General features: G+C 41.3%; 1 protein-coding gene across 1 annotated transcript; it reads right to left on the bottom strand.

Annotated features, from left to right (window-relative positions):
* Positions 1-45: 45 nt before the first annotated feature.
* LOC144015951 (myosin heavy chain, fast skeletal muscle-like) lies at positions 46-11,404 on the bottom strand. Its single transcript, XM_077516459.1, has 39 exons — positions 11,187-11,404; positions 10,961-11,104; positions 10,713-10,869; positions 10,607-10,634; positions 10,425-10,533; positions 10,245-10,337; positions 10,103-10,166; positions 9,922-10,020; positions 9,736-9,839; positions 9,490-9,628; positions 9,282-9,400; positions 8,938-9,087; positions 8,688-8,858; positions 8,294-8,597; positions 8,137-8,207; positions 7,967-8,054; positions 7,713-7,830; positions 7,510-7,633; positions 7,271-7,411; positions 6,946-7,197; positions 6,624-6,866; positions 6,260-6,436; positions 6,028-6,173; positions 5,850-5,940; positions 5,383-5,772; positions 4,496-4,622; positions 4,290-4,408; positions 3,991-4,187; positions 3,470-3,653; positions 3,217-3,382; positions 3,019-3,143; positions 2,642-2,950; positions 1,886-2,089; positions 1,683-1,808; positions 811-981; positions 632-736; positions 449-544; positions 221-352; positions 46-105 (listed from the first exon to the last, which is right to left on the bottom strand). The coding sequence occupies exons 1-39, from the start codon at positions 11,391-11,393 to the stop codon at positions 85-87; spliced, it is 5,811 nt and encodes a 1,936-aa protein (XP_077372585.1). The 5' UTR covers positions 11,394-11,404; the 3' UTR covers positions 46-84.
* Positions 11,405-12,283: the final 879 nt, after the last annotated feature.

The following is a 12,283-nucleotide window of genomic DNA, read 5'->3' as shown; positions in this document are numbered from 1 at the left end:
TGTTTTATTATTTCAAAAGAGCTTTATTGTGGTATATTTCACATCATATTATATGAGCTGAAATAACCCATTGAAGAATCAACTTTATTCTGCTGTGTCCTTGGCCTGTAAGAAAATACAATCCTTCAAGTTAAAAATGTATTGTGTACCACAATGTAATAAAAAAAAAATGCATTTGTCTAGTATGGAATATTAGTCATCAACATGTTTCCATATTTACCTTGCCAGAGTCACGGCTTTTGGCTCTCAGTTTGTTGACCTGAGACTCTGCAATGTCAGCACGTTCCTCAGCCTCCTCAAGCTCATGCTGGACCTTCCTGCACTTGGACAGGTGAACATTGGCCTGCTCCTCCTGAGAAGTCAAACAGAAAAATTAAGTTGGAAGGACTGTACATTAAACTCAAATTATTTCCCAGTATACTTTAAATCTAGAGTTAAATATCCTTACCGCTTCCTCAGCCTGCCTCTTGTAGGCCTTCACCTTGAGCTGCAATTTATCAACCAGGTCCTGCAGTCTGGCAACATTTTTCTTGTCCTCTTCAGTCTGTGAAAGAAAATCATGTTTGCAAGTTTGAATACATAACTTGATGTTAATTTGTTTGACATTTGCATGCTAAGTGTTGATATTTACCTGGTAAGTGAGCTCCTTCACCCTCCTCTCATATTTTCGGACACCCTTAACAGCATCAGCTCCACGTCTCTGCTCTGCTTCAACCTCTGTCTCAAGCTCACGCACCTGGGGATTTTTTATTTATTTATTTTTAATTTAAGCAATAACTTGCTTTGAGTTTCTTGGAATAAGTGTTTTACCCTAGACTCAAGTTTCTGAAGCTGCTTCTTGCCACCCTTCATGGCGAGGTTCTCAGCTTCGTCCAGGCGGTGCTGCAGGTCCTTGACAGCCACCTCCAGATTCTTCTTCATCCTTTCCAGATGTGCGCTTGTGTCCTGTTCCTTCTTCAGCTCCTCAGCCATCATTGCAGCCTAGAAAAGACATTTTTTTTTTGTTATTCAAATTTATTTTTACAATCAATTAATTAAAACCAGGGGTGTCAGGTGGTTAAATTTTTTGCTCGTGATTATTAATCACAAGACTTTAAGTTAACTCAGGATTAATAACAAATTTTATCTGTTCTAAATGTACAATAAAATGTACATTTTTTTTTCGTTTTCATACTCTTAACATAAAATTGAAAAAAAAAATGTTAACCTAAATTCCTTGATACAGTGATTTCATTATTCATAAAATTGAGTTAAAATTAAAAAAGATGTACTGCACTATATAAAAAAAAACGAGTGCGATATAGATTTGTGTTGAGGTCATTTTTCTGCCACTAGATGGCATAATTGCCTTTGTAAGTCATTGGTGACAGCTCAGTGCATTTTTCTTTTCATAGTAAGAGCTAATCTTTAACATGTTTGTTAAAATTGTAAAATACAACTTGACCCCAGTTTCCACAAATATATACATTATTATAAAATTTATTACTGCTAAATTTTGACGTAGCCAGGTGTGCCGCATTGCAACTGGAATTCCCCCAATACAGGCTTTCCAAGTAAGGGGCGGTCATTAATCATGCGTTAAAAAAATGGTGGCGTTAAGGGAACTTTAAATTAACTCAAAATTAAAGCACTAATTGTGAAACCCACAATTAAAACACAAAGTTGTGAAAAAGAAAACATACATCAGTAATGGCCTTCTTGGCTTTGTCCTCTGCATTCCTGGCTTCCTGAACTGTGTCATCTACTTCACTCTGGATCTGGACAAGGTCAGCCTCAAGCTTCTTCTTTGTGTTCAGAAGGCTTGTGTTCTGAGACATGAAGATAATTGTCATTCAAAACATAATAACATCCTCAGGTGTGGAATCATTTTATTCACATTATTTACCTGAGAGTGCAGAAGTCCAACACGTTCACTGGCATCCACCAGCTCCTGCTCAGCAACTTTACGGCCTCGCTCGGTTTGTTCCAGAGCAGCCCTAAGTTCCTCAATTTCAGCCACCATGAGGCCATTCCTGCGGTCCACCATTGCAGCTTGTTCCTTGAGGTCATCCTGTGCTCTGACGGCATCATCGAGGTGCAGTTGGGCATCCTGGAGAAAATCAAGGAAGTATTTGAATAAACTGCAACACGAAGGAACAAGTCGTAGCTCATCACTTTGCAATACTGTCAGGTTTATACACCATCTATGACATTTTAAAAATACACAAGACAGACACAAAGATGAGTAAACAAGGCCTTTTTGACTCGTATACGAGGAGAAATGGACAGAGAGCATGTGTGCAGTTGGCAAACTCCTGGCCCACTTCTGACACGTACATTTCTCCTTTTATTGGGATTCGGCTAACACAAATAGTCACGTGTTGCTCTCAGGGAGGTGGGGAAATAGCATCAATGACAACAATCATTTATAACACTGCAGGTGTCTTTTATTACTCAAGGTGTCTCAACCATAAAACTTCTCCAGTCAGTAGTCTTTGAAGTTTGTTTACGGCCTTGGAATGAAGTTCCTGTATTGTTCCACTTTCCCGCAACAACTCAAGCAGATGTCACAATGTTGAAAACTTCACAATGTTGAATAAATGCTTTACAATTAATTCTTTGTAAATAATAAAAGTAAATATATAATAAATCTGTCAAATACCTTGAGCTGTGTCTGCACAATTCTCAGCTGCTTCTGAGACTCGGCTGCCTGGCGATTGGCGTGGCTCAGCTGAATCTCCATCTCATTCAAGTCTCCTTCCATCTTCTTTTTGATTCTCAGGGCATCATTCCTGCTCCTGACCTCGGAATCCAAAGTGCTCTGCATGGAGTCAATCACCCTCTGGCTATTTCTCTTTATCTGCTCCATCTCCTCATCTTTCTCTGCCAGCTTCCTGTCCACTTCTCCTTTGATCTGGTTGAGTTCCAACTGGACACGCAGGATCTTAGACTCTTCATGTTCCAGAGTTCCCTAGTAATTCAGAACAATGTCTTAATTTTGACATCCAGATTTTGCCCATCTGCATTAATTGAAATCACCTCAGCCTCTTCCAGTGCTGTCTGGATTTCAGATTTCTCCGTCTCCACCTGTTTCTTGGCCTTCTCAAGCTCATGGATGCTCTTTCCGGTCTCTCCGATCTGTTCAGTCAGATCAGAGATCTCCTCTACAAAGAGATGTATAGTTTCAAATGAAGTCAAGTAAGAGAACGACTTGCCAAATTCTGTGGAAAAACTCACGCTGCAGATTTTTGTTTTCACGCTTCATGGTCTCCAGTTGGTCCAAAGATTCCTCGTAAGAGTTCTTCATCTTGAACAGCTCAGTGCCAAGAGAACGAGCCTCCTTCTGAGCTCCCTCAAGCTCTGACTGACCCTCCTCGAACTTCTGCTTCCACTCTGCCAACACCTAGTTTAACAATTTGGACAGTACAAAATGCTCAACATGTTCATTTGTCTTTTTGTATGTCATGGGAGCAATTAGTATCAGTTGTACCTTGTCAAAGTTCCTCTGCTTTTTGTCAAGGTTGGCAGCGAGACTATTGGCCCTCTCCACGTCAATCATGAGGTCTTCAACTTCACTCTGGAGTCTCTGTTTGGTCTTCTCCAGAGATGCACACTTGGAATTCACAGCCTCAATCTGTTCCTCAGCCTCCTGGAGCCGCTGTGCCAACTTTTTCCTGTTTTCAAATGTTTCTCAGTGAAAAATATCCAATCCCCAAAACAGATTTTTATACTCATCTCATCCTGCAACATGTAATTGCAGATTACTGTATAGTAAACCCTCAAAAATGAGTTGCTAAAAAATAATCCAAATGAAATGGAAAATAATCAACTGAGATAAACCTCCATCCATCCATCCATCCATTTTCTGAACCGCTTGCTCCTCACAAGGGTCGCGGGGGTGCTGGAGCCTATCTCAGCTGGCCATGGGCAGTAGGCGGGGTACACCCTGAACTGGTTGCCAGCCAATCGCAGTGAGATAAACCTGCTGTTTTCATTTAGAATCCTACTCACTTGGCTTCCTCAAGCTCCTCAGTGCGCTGGATGGCATCAGTTTCATACTTAGTTCTCCACTGAGCCACCTCAGAGTTGGCCTTGGACATTCCGCGCTGCAGTTCAGCCTTGGCTTCCTGCTCCTCCTCAAACTGCTCCCTTAGCAGATCACAGTCATGGCGGGCTGATTGCAGTCCATGGGCAAGAGCATTCTTTGCCTGGTAACCCAAATATATTTCATGAGCAAATTTCTTAAAAACTCTTTAAAAAAAAAAAAATATCTTAAAAACAAAATTGCTGTTGGGAATGCTGTTTCATACCTTGACTTCCTCTTCAATCTGTCTCTTCAATTCCTCAATCTGTTGTGTAAAGGCCTGTTTACCTCTGGTCAACTGTGAGACAAGCGCTTCCTTTTCCTCAACTTGACGGCCAAATTCACCTTGTTTGAACATCATCATGTAGCGTTAGTGTATGTTTACTGTTTCACTTATAAACTAGCAGTGAAGTCTGACTGTTGCATGCGTACCATTTTCTGTCAGAAGACGGGCTTTCTGTGCTCCCAGGTCATTGAGCTGACGGATATTCTCATCACTCTTGGTCTTCAGTTCACTAAGTTGGTCCTCAAGAGTACGACACATCTTTTCAAGATTTCCCTGGTCATTTGAAAAAATGACGAGTATTATTATTCACATTTTTTTAATCACATTTATTTATATAGATATATATTAGTGCTGTCAAAGTTAAAGCTTTAGCTTTAACTTCCTTTAACTCCAGAGTTAAATCTTTAAAAACACAGCTTTAAAGCTTTAACTCACTTTAACTCCAGAGAGAGACAACGCTAATTCTTGGGGGAAAAGTGCTAGTGGTATCGGTATTTGGTATCCATTTTCGGTGACTACTTATGAGTTAACACATTCACTGCCAGCCCAAAAATGCATCATTTGACGTCTTTTTCCGTCAATGGCAGTGAATGAGTTAAGTATTGGTAACATGAGTTTATATTATTACATACATGCATACACACGTATATACACTGTATACTAGGCTATATGTAGCTTATATGTAGCTTATATACTTTTTTCTTTTTTTTTTCAGAACGATACCAATACTCAACTCATGAGTAGTCACCGATACGGATACCAAATACCGATACCACTAGCACATTTCCCCCAAAAATTAATGGCAAGTCATTTTAAAGACCTATCTATCCTAATATAGCATTTTTCTTTAAAATTGCATGACATGAATGGAAATTTTCTATTCTTTGTATTTCTATTTCTAATTTCAGGTTCCTGATCATTAAACGGCCACAAAAGGATGGATGATGCTTGTATCGGCACCATTGCGAGTACATGTACCGATACCGATCTATCAGTACTCATCCATCCCTAAACTAGTACAACATTTCTTCACCTTTGCTTTAGCAACAGCCTCCATGTTGCTGGAGAGATCATCAATCTCCATCTTGTATTCACTCTTTTCCTTCTCAAGCTTCTGCTTGACACGTTGCAGGTTGTCAATTTGCTCGCCCAGCTCAGCAACACTGTCAGCCTGCTTCTTGCGGAGAGCAGCAGCAGTGGCCTCATGCTGCAAGGTGGACTCTTCAAGATCACGGCGCAGCTTCTGGAACTCAGCCTCGCGCTTCTTGTTCATCTCAATTTGAGCAGCTGTTGCCCCTCCGGCCTCCTCCAGCCTCTCGCTGATCTCCTCAAGTTCCCTGGAGAGATCTGCTCTCTGCTTCTCAACCTTGGCACGAGCAGCACGCTCAGCCTCAATTTCCTCCTCCAGTTCTTCAATACGGGCCTGTAAGGACATTTTATTGTGACTTTTAAATTCATTCTTCATTTTTAAATCATTTCAACAATTTGAGGATATTTTACCTGAAGTTCCTTGATCTTCTTCTGGAGCTGTGCACCCATTGACTGCTCATCCTCAATCTTGCTAAGAAGCTGACTAATTTCAAAGTCTTTTCTGTGAATATGCGACACATTTAGTGATGTCTTGCTTTGGAAAATGATTGTTAATATTATATAATGAGGTGAAGAACAAAGTGTTTACTTTTTAAGTTTCTCATCAGACTGCTGTTTGTCGTTCTCAAGGTCCATGATCGACTCCTGAGCCAGTTTCAGGTCACCCTCAAGCTTCCTCTTGGCCCTCTCCAGATCCATACGCAGCTTCTTCTCTTGCTCCAGAGAACCCTCAAGCTGCAGAGTAATTTCATTTAGTCGTTATGGCATACAAGCCACCTTGTATTTACAGTATGTTCTACAAATGACTTATCGTAACTTACGTCATCCACTTGCTGCTCAAGCTTGGTCTTGGCCTTGGTCAGGGTGTTAACCTTATCTTCCTCAGCCTGAAGGTCATCAAGAGTCTGCTGATGAGCCTCCTGAAGGGCCTTCTTCTCCTTGGTCAGCTTTGCAATGCTCTCATCCTGAGAAGCCATCTCCTCAGTCAGGTTCTTCACCTACAATGGAAACCAAGAAGAAATATCATTACAGGTTACAAATGCTGTGCTGTATGTGTGTGTGTGTGTGTGTGTGTGTGTGTGTGTGTGTGTGTGTGTGTGTGTGTGTGTGTGTGTGTGTGTGTGTGTGTGTGTGTGTGTGTGTGTGTGTGTGTGTGTGTGTGTGTCATACGTCATATTAGCCAACCTTGTTCTCAGTGGCATGTTTCTCCTTCTCCACCTTGGCCAAGGTAAGCTCCAAATCATCAATGTCCTTCTTTAGCTCAGAGCATTCATCCTCCAGTTTTCTCTTCTTTGCAGTAAGCTCAGCATTGATTTCCTCTTCATCCTCCAACCTCTCAGTTGTCTCCTTGAGTTTGGCTTCCAGTTGGATCTTACTCTTGATAAGTCCCTCACATCTCTCCTCAGCATCAGACAGATTCTCTGATTCCTGTTTCACAGTGAACAAACACATGTAATGATACCGAGCAACGGTTTCAAACAAAATCCGTGAGTGGCTTTTTACTCACAGATGCAACTTGCAGCTGCAGATCATTCTTCTCCTGAAGAAGTGACACCATCTTCTCCTCAAGTTCTTTCTTCTTGGCAAGAGCAGCAGCCAAATCAGAGGTCATCTTTTCATAGTTTTCCTTCATCTGAGCCAGCTCTTTCTCTGTTTCAGCACTCTTCAGCAGAGGCTTGATCTTGTAGTACACCTTCATCCATGGCCAATGTTTGACATTCATGAATGACCGCACATTGTACTGGATGGTAAAGATGGCCTCCCTGTGTATGGACATTTTCAGTTATTCACAGTTCTGCTTTGAGTGTGTTTTTACAACAATTGCCTCCAACATGCCTCCTCTCCATCATCTTCACAAACTCCTTCCTCATGAGGTAACCACGGCAGAGGGCCTGAGTCATGGTGACAAGAGCTGCCAGCTTCTCATCTCTCAATTCCTCAAGGGTACCCAGCAGACCTGCTTTGAAGAACACCTAACAAGATTGGAAAAAAAAATCCCAAAATTGATATCCCAAAAAACAAACACAGATATACAGTGAACAGATGGCTAGAACTCTTATCAAATGTTTACCTTGGTGTGACCAAATCTGTATTGGTCATGGTCAATATCGATCGACCCGAGCAGCTTCTCAGCAGCCTTCTTGTTGTCAATGAATTGACCCTCAGGGATGACGCTAGCATTCAGCACCTTGTACCTTTTTATGATGAAAGTCGTTTGATCGTATCACTCTTTATGATGGATTTCTATCGCCGATAAACTATTACTAGTGATACCTCTGCTTGAAGTCACCATAGAGGATTCTGCTGGGGAAACCTTTCCTGCAGATTCTGATACCCTCAAGCACACCGTTACACCTAAGCTGGTGGATGACCAGGAAGTTCTCCATCAGACCTGTGGAACGGGGAACATTGTATAATGACAATTTAACAAAATTCAGGTGATGTAAGGTATCTTATATACACCCATAAGACTAGAACTGTATATAACATTCGACTCAGATCTTTTGAAGCATACTGTACATTATTACCCGGAGTCTTTGACTCATTCGGAATCAGGCAACGCACAAAGTGAGGATGGGTACTCCTCAAGTTGGTCATCAGTTTGCCCAAGTTCTCCTGAAAGTAGAAAACAGTGAATGCTAATCAAAATGTAGAATGTCATGGAAAATCACATTTCTTTTTGCACACCACAACTTACCCTAAACTGTGAGGATACAGTCTGCATAGAACCACCCTTCTTCTTGCCTCCCTTTTTGCCGCCAGCTTCTACTCGTAATTTTGGGGGAATATGTAGTATTAGAAGAATATTTAATATTCATGCCATTGAACATATTTAACATGTTTTATCAGCATACCCTCAGCAGTAGCAGGAGGATAGAGGAGAGACAGAAGTTTAACAGAAGACTTCTGGTAGAGCTGCACAACAGACTCATTCAGTGGATCCTTGTTCTTGTCCAGCCAGCCACTGATGTTGTAGTCCACAGTACCGGCATAATGGACCAGGGAGAAGTGGGCCTCAGCCTTGCCCTTTGCAGGCTTTGGCTTCTCAAATGCTTTGCATTTGCCAAGATGCTGATCGTACAGCTTGTTCTTGAATGACGTGTCTGTGGCCTTGGGGAACATGCACTCCTCTTCAAGGATGGAGAAGATACCCATGGGCTTAAAGAATAAGAAGGAATATAATTTAAGCGATTCACTTTCGCTCATGTCAATAACCAAATCGGCTTCTGAGTCAAATGTATAGCCTACCTTTTCAATCAGCTCAATGCAGGCAGCCAGATCCATGCCAAAGTCAATGAACTCCCAAATAATACCCTCCTTCTTATACTCTTCTTGTTCCAAGACAAACATGTGGTGGTTGAAGAACTGTTGCAGCTTCTCATTGGTGAAGTTGATGCACAACTGCTCCATGCTGTTGTACTGTGTGAGGACAAATCATTACACCAGTCATTTACAAATTAAAATCGAACAATGGCTTCTCACATGAAACGAAGCTTACATCAAAGATTTCAAATCCAGCAATATCCAAGACACCAATGAAGAACTGCCTTGACTGTTTAGTGTCCAACATCTGGTTGATACGGATGACCATCCACAAGAACATCCTCTCATAGATGGATTTAGCAAGGGCTGGCACTGAGTTCAGCACCTAAAAAGAGGGATCAACTATGAGAATTTACAGCTGTGTCACAAGAGGCCCTATATTGAATAGAGGAAACCATTAAGGGCTTCCTTTAACTCATCCACTGCCAGCCCATTAAAATTGACGTCCATAGCCGTCAATGGCACTGAATGAGTTTTAAGGTGTGCTACCATTATTATGATTATTTTGATTAATGTTACCTGAGGTACAGTCTGTCCCTTGGTGACAAACTCATTTCCGACTTTGACTCTGGGATAGCATAGAGCCTTCAGCATGTCAGCTGAATTCAGACCCAACAAATAGGCAACCTTATCAGCATCTGAAAGGTTTTGTACATTACAGTTAATACGTGTTTGTGCGACAGAGTCTGATTGCAAAAACAAGGCACAAATGACCATTACCACATACCTTCTGTGCCATCGGGTTCTGCCTGCTCCTCACGCTGCTTCTGCTTGAACTTCATGTTACCGTGGTGAAGGACAGCACCTGTCATTTTGTAGATGCTCATCTTCTCCTCATTCGTGAAGCCCAGAATATCAATGGCGTTCTGTGTGTAAATAAGTTGGTCATGCAAAACCACAACATAAAATGATGCTGTAAGTCGTAAGGTGATGATTGACATTGTTGACGATATTTGAAAAATAAATCACTCACATCAGTGGCTTCTAGCTCAACTTTGTCATCAATGCTGGCCACAGTGATCTGTCCTTGACTGCACATAGGGAAGTCGTAAGGGTTTGTTGTGATGAGTGACATTTCTATGAGAAAAAAAAAAAAAGAATACAATATTTAAAGTTTTTCAGCTGACGTTCAAGTATGTGACTCTTGACCAATCCATACCTATCAGCTCTGGTTTGTGGTTGGTCATCATCTGGTAGAAGATGTGGTAGCCTCTCTCATCCGGAAGCTGGAAAGTCACTCGGGACTTCTCCAGCAGATCTGCAATTATTTTATGGAATCAATCTCTCATACATATTTCATGCAGTCTTTAGCATTTTCAGTGTGTGAGTTGTAAACTTACATGTCTCAATATCAGCACTAGCCAGTTTACCAGTCGTGCCAAAATGAATTCGGATGAATTTACCCTGTTTCAAACACATTTTTATGAGATCAATTACTGATAAGTACAAATAATTCTTCTGTAGCAATTGCAGTCTACTTACAAAACGTGAAGAGTTGTCATTCCTGACAGTTTTGGCATTACCGTAGGCTTCAAGAAGAGGATTGGCCGCAATGATTTGATCCTCAAGTGACCCCTGTAATCAAGTTTTGAATTAACATTAGCAAATTAATTCAACTTAACTTCTTAAAAAAATAAGCATTTCTCTTCTAAATGAACATACCTGATACTTCGACATTTGTTCCTTTTTCTTATCTCCACCAACTGAGATTGTGGCAAAATACTGAATGACACGCTTGGTGTTCACAGTCTTTCCAGCACCAGATTCTCCACTAGGGAACAAAGACAAACTTGTGGAAATCTGATTACAAGTTGTATTAGTTTCCAACTAAAAATATAACTCACGTGATCAAGACAGACTGGTTCTCCCTGTCTGTTCAAACAGAAACGTGAAATCAATCTTTTTTTTTTTCTACAGCAGAAAACTCCAATCGTTCAGCTTGTCACATACCAGTAAGCATGAATTGATATGCATTGTCAGAGACGGAGAAGATGTGGGGTGGAGCCTCCATACGCTTCTTGCCTCTATAAGCTGACACTACTTCAGAATCATACACTGGTAGCATCTTGTAGGGGTTCACAGTGGCGCAGAACAACCCAGAGTAGGTCTGAGGCAGATCCGATGCATAAAATCATTAATATTACGTCTTAAAGATTGTCTATGTATAATTTTGCTACTCATTGGGAAGATTGTCTTACGTAGATCATCCATGCTGCGTAACGCTCTTTGAGGTTATACAGGACGGAGGCTTCATTGAGATGGGTCATCATGGCCATGTCTTCAATTTTGTCGAACTTGGGAGGATTCATTGGACTGACGTCATCTTCTTTAACTGTCCTCTCCTACATGAAGACATGAGATACAGTGAGAACTTATCGCACGCTTTTAGCACACGAGCTTAACACAAGAAGAGACAATTCCAACCTCCTCAGTGTCCAGAACTTTGACGGTGACTTTGCCAGCGTCTTTCTTTAGGATTGTCCCCTTCAAGTAGAGCTCCTTCGCATCAGCCACATAGCAGGCCGACTTGGCATCGAACGGTTTGCTCTGAGCTTCGATTCTCTCCTTCTCTGGTTTACGGAGGTAGATGGCAGCTTTGCCATAAATGGCCATTTCTGCGTCGGTACTCATGATGGTGGTTTAGGTCTGTGTGGTAAATGTGAATACAAATCGGATTTAAAAGTGTATCAAATCCATATAATGTAGTTATGTTTTACCTGTTCAACCAAATTTCTTCTCGCAATTCATTGTGTTGGATTTTCTAGTTCTTTACTACAAGGAGTCACAGTGACACACTGTCCAATTTATATTACTGAGAGAAAGTCCATTCATTTTTCAGCGTCACAGGTGTGCTGGAGCCTATCCCAGCTGTCTTCCGGCAAGAGGCAGGGAATACCCTGGATTGGTTCAAGCCAATTGCAGGGCACATTTGGTCAAGCATAGACAAACAACCAACACTTACACCTACAGACAATTTAGAGCAGTAGTTCTTAACCTGGGTTGAATCGAGCCCCAGGGGTTTGGCGAGTCAGTCTCAAGGGTTCAGCGGAGGTCAAGATATACACCTGACTCAAATAATTAAAAGAAAGTGGTCGGACGGATATGTGCCATATAAATTAACGTGTTTAACAGAACGTATGGCGTTCCACAGGGTTCAATTCTGGGGCCTCTGTTGTTTTCACTGTATTTTTTTGCCCCTGGTTTCCACGTTAAGAAAACAGTGTTGGTTCTTTTCAAGTGCTCAATAAAATAAAGTTGCGTAAAGAGCGCTAGATTTGATGAAAATGTTACGCTCCCTGTTTATTTTGTTCACCTGTAAACCCAATACCTACGTCTTCAATTTAATTAAAAAAAATATATATATCTTATGCTATTTTTCAATAAACGGTTCAGTGAATGCATACCGGGAACTGTTCGGGTTCAGTACCTCCAACAATGTTAAGAACCACTGATTTAGAGTCTTCAGTTAAACTAGCATCCATTCTTTTGGAATGTGTGGAGGTAACAGGAGCATCTGGGGA

Source organism: Festucalex cinctus, chromosome 3, assembly GCF_051991245.1.
Source record: "Festucalex cinctus isolate MCC-2025b chromosome 3, RoL_Fcin_1.0, whole genome shotgun sequence".
Classification (NCBI taxonomy): domain Eukaryota; kingdom Metazoa; phylum Chordata; class Actinopteri; order Syngnathiformes; family Syngnathidae; genus Festucalex; species Festucalex cinctus.
The sequence above is the reverse complement of the archived record's forward strand: the minus strand, read 5'-3'. Positions and strand labels throughout refer to the sequence as shown.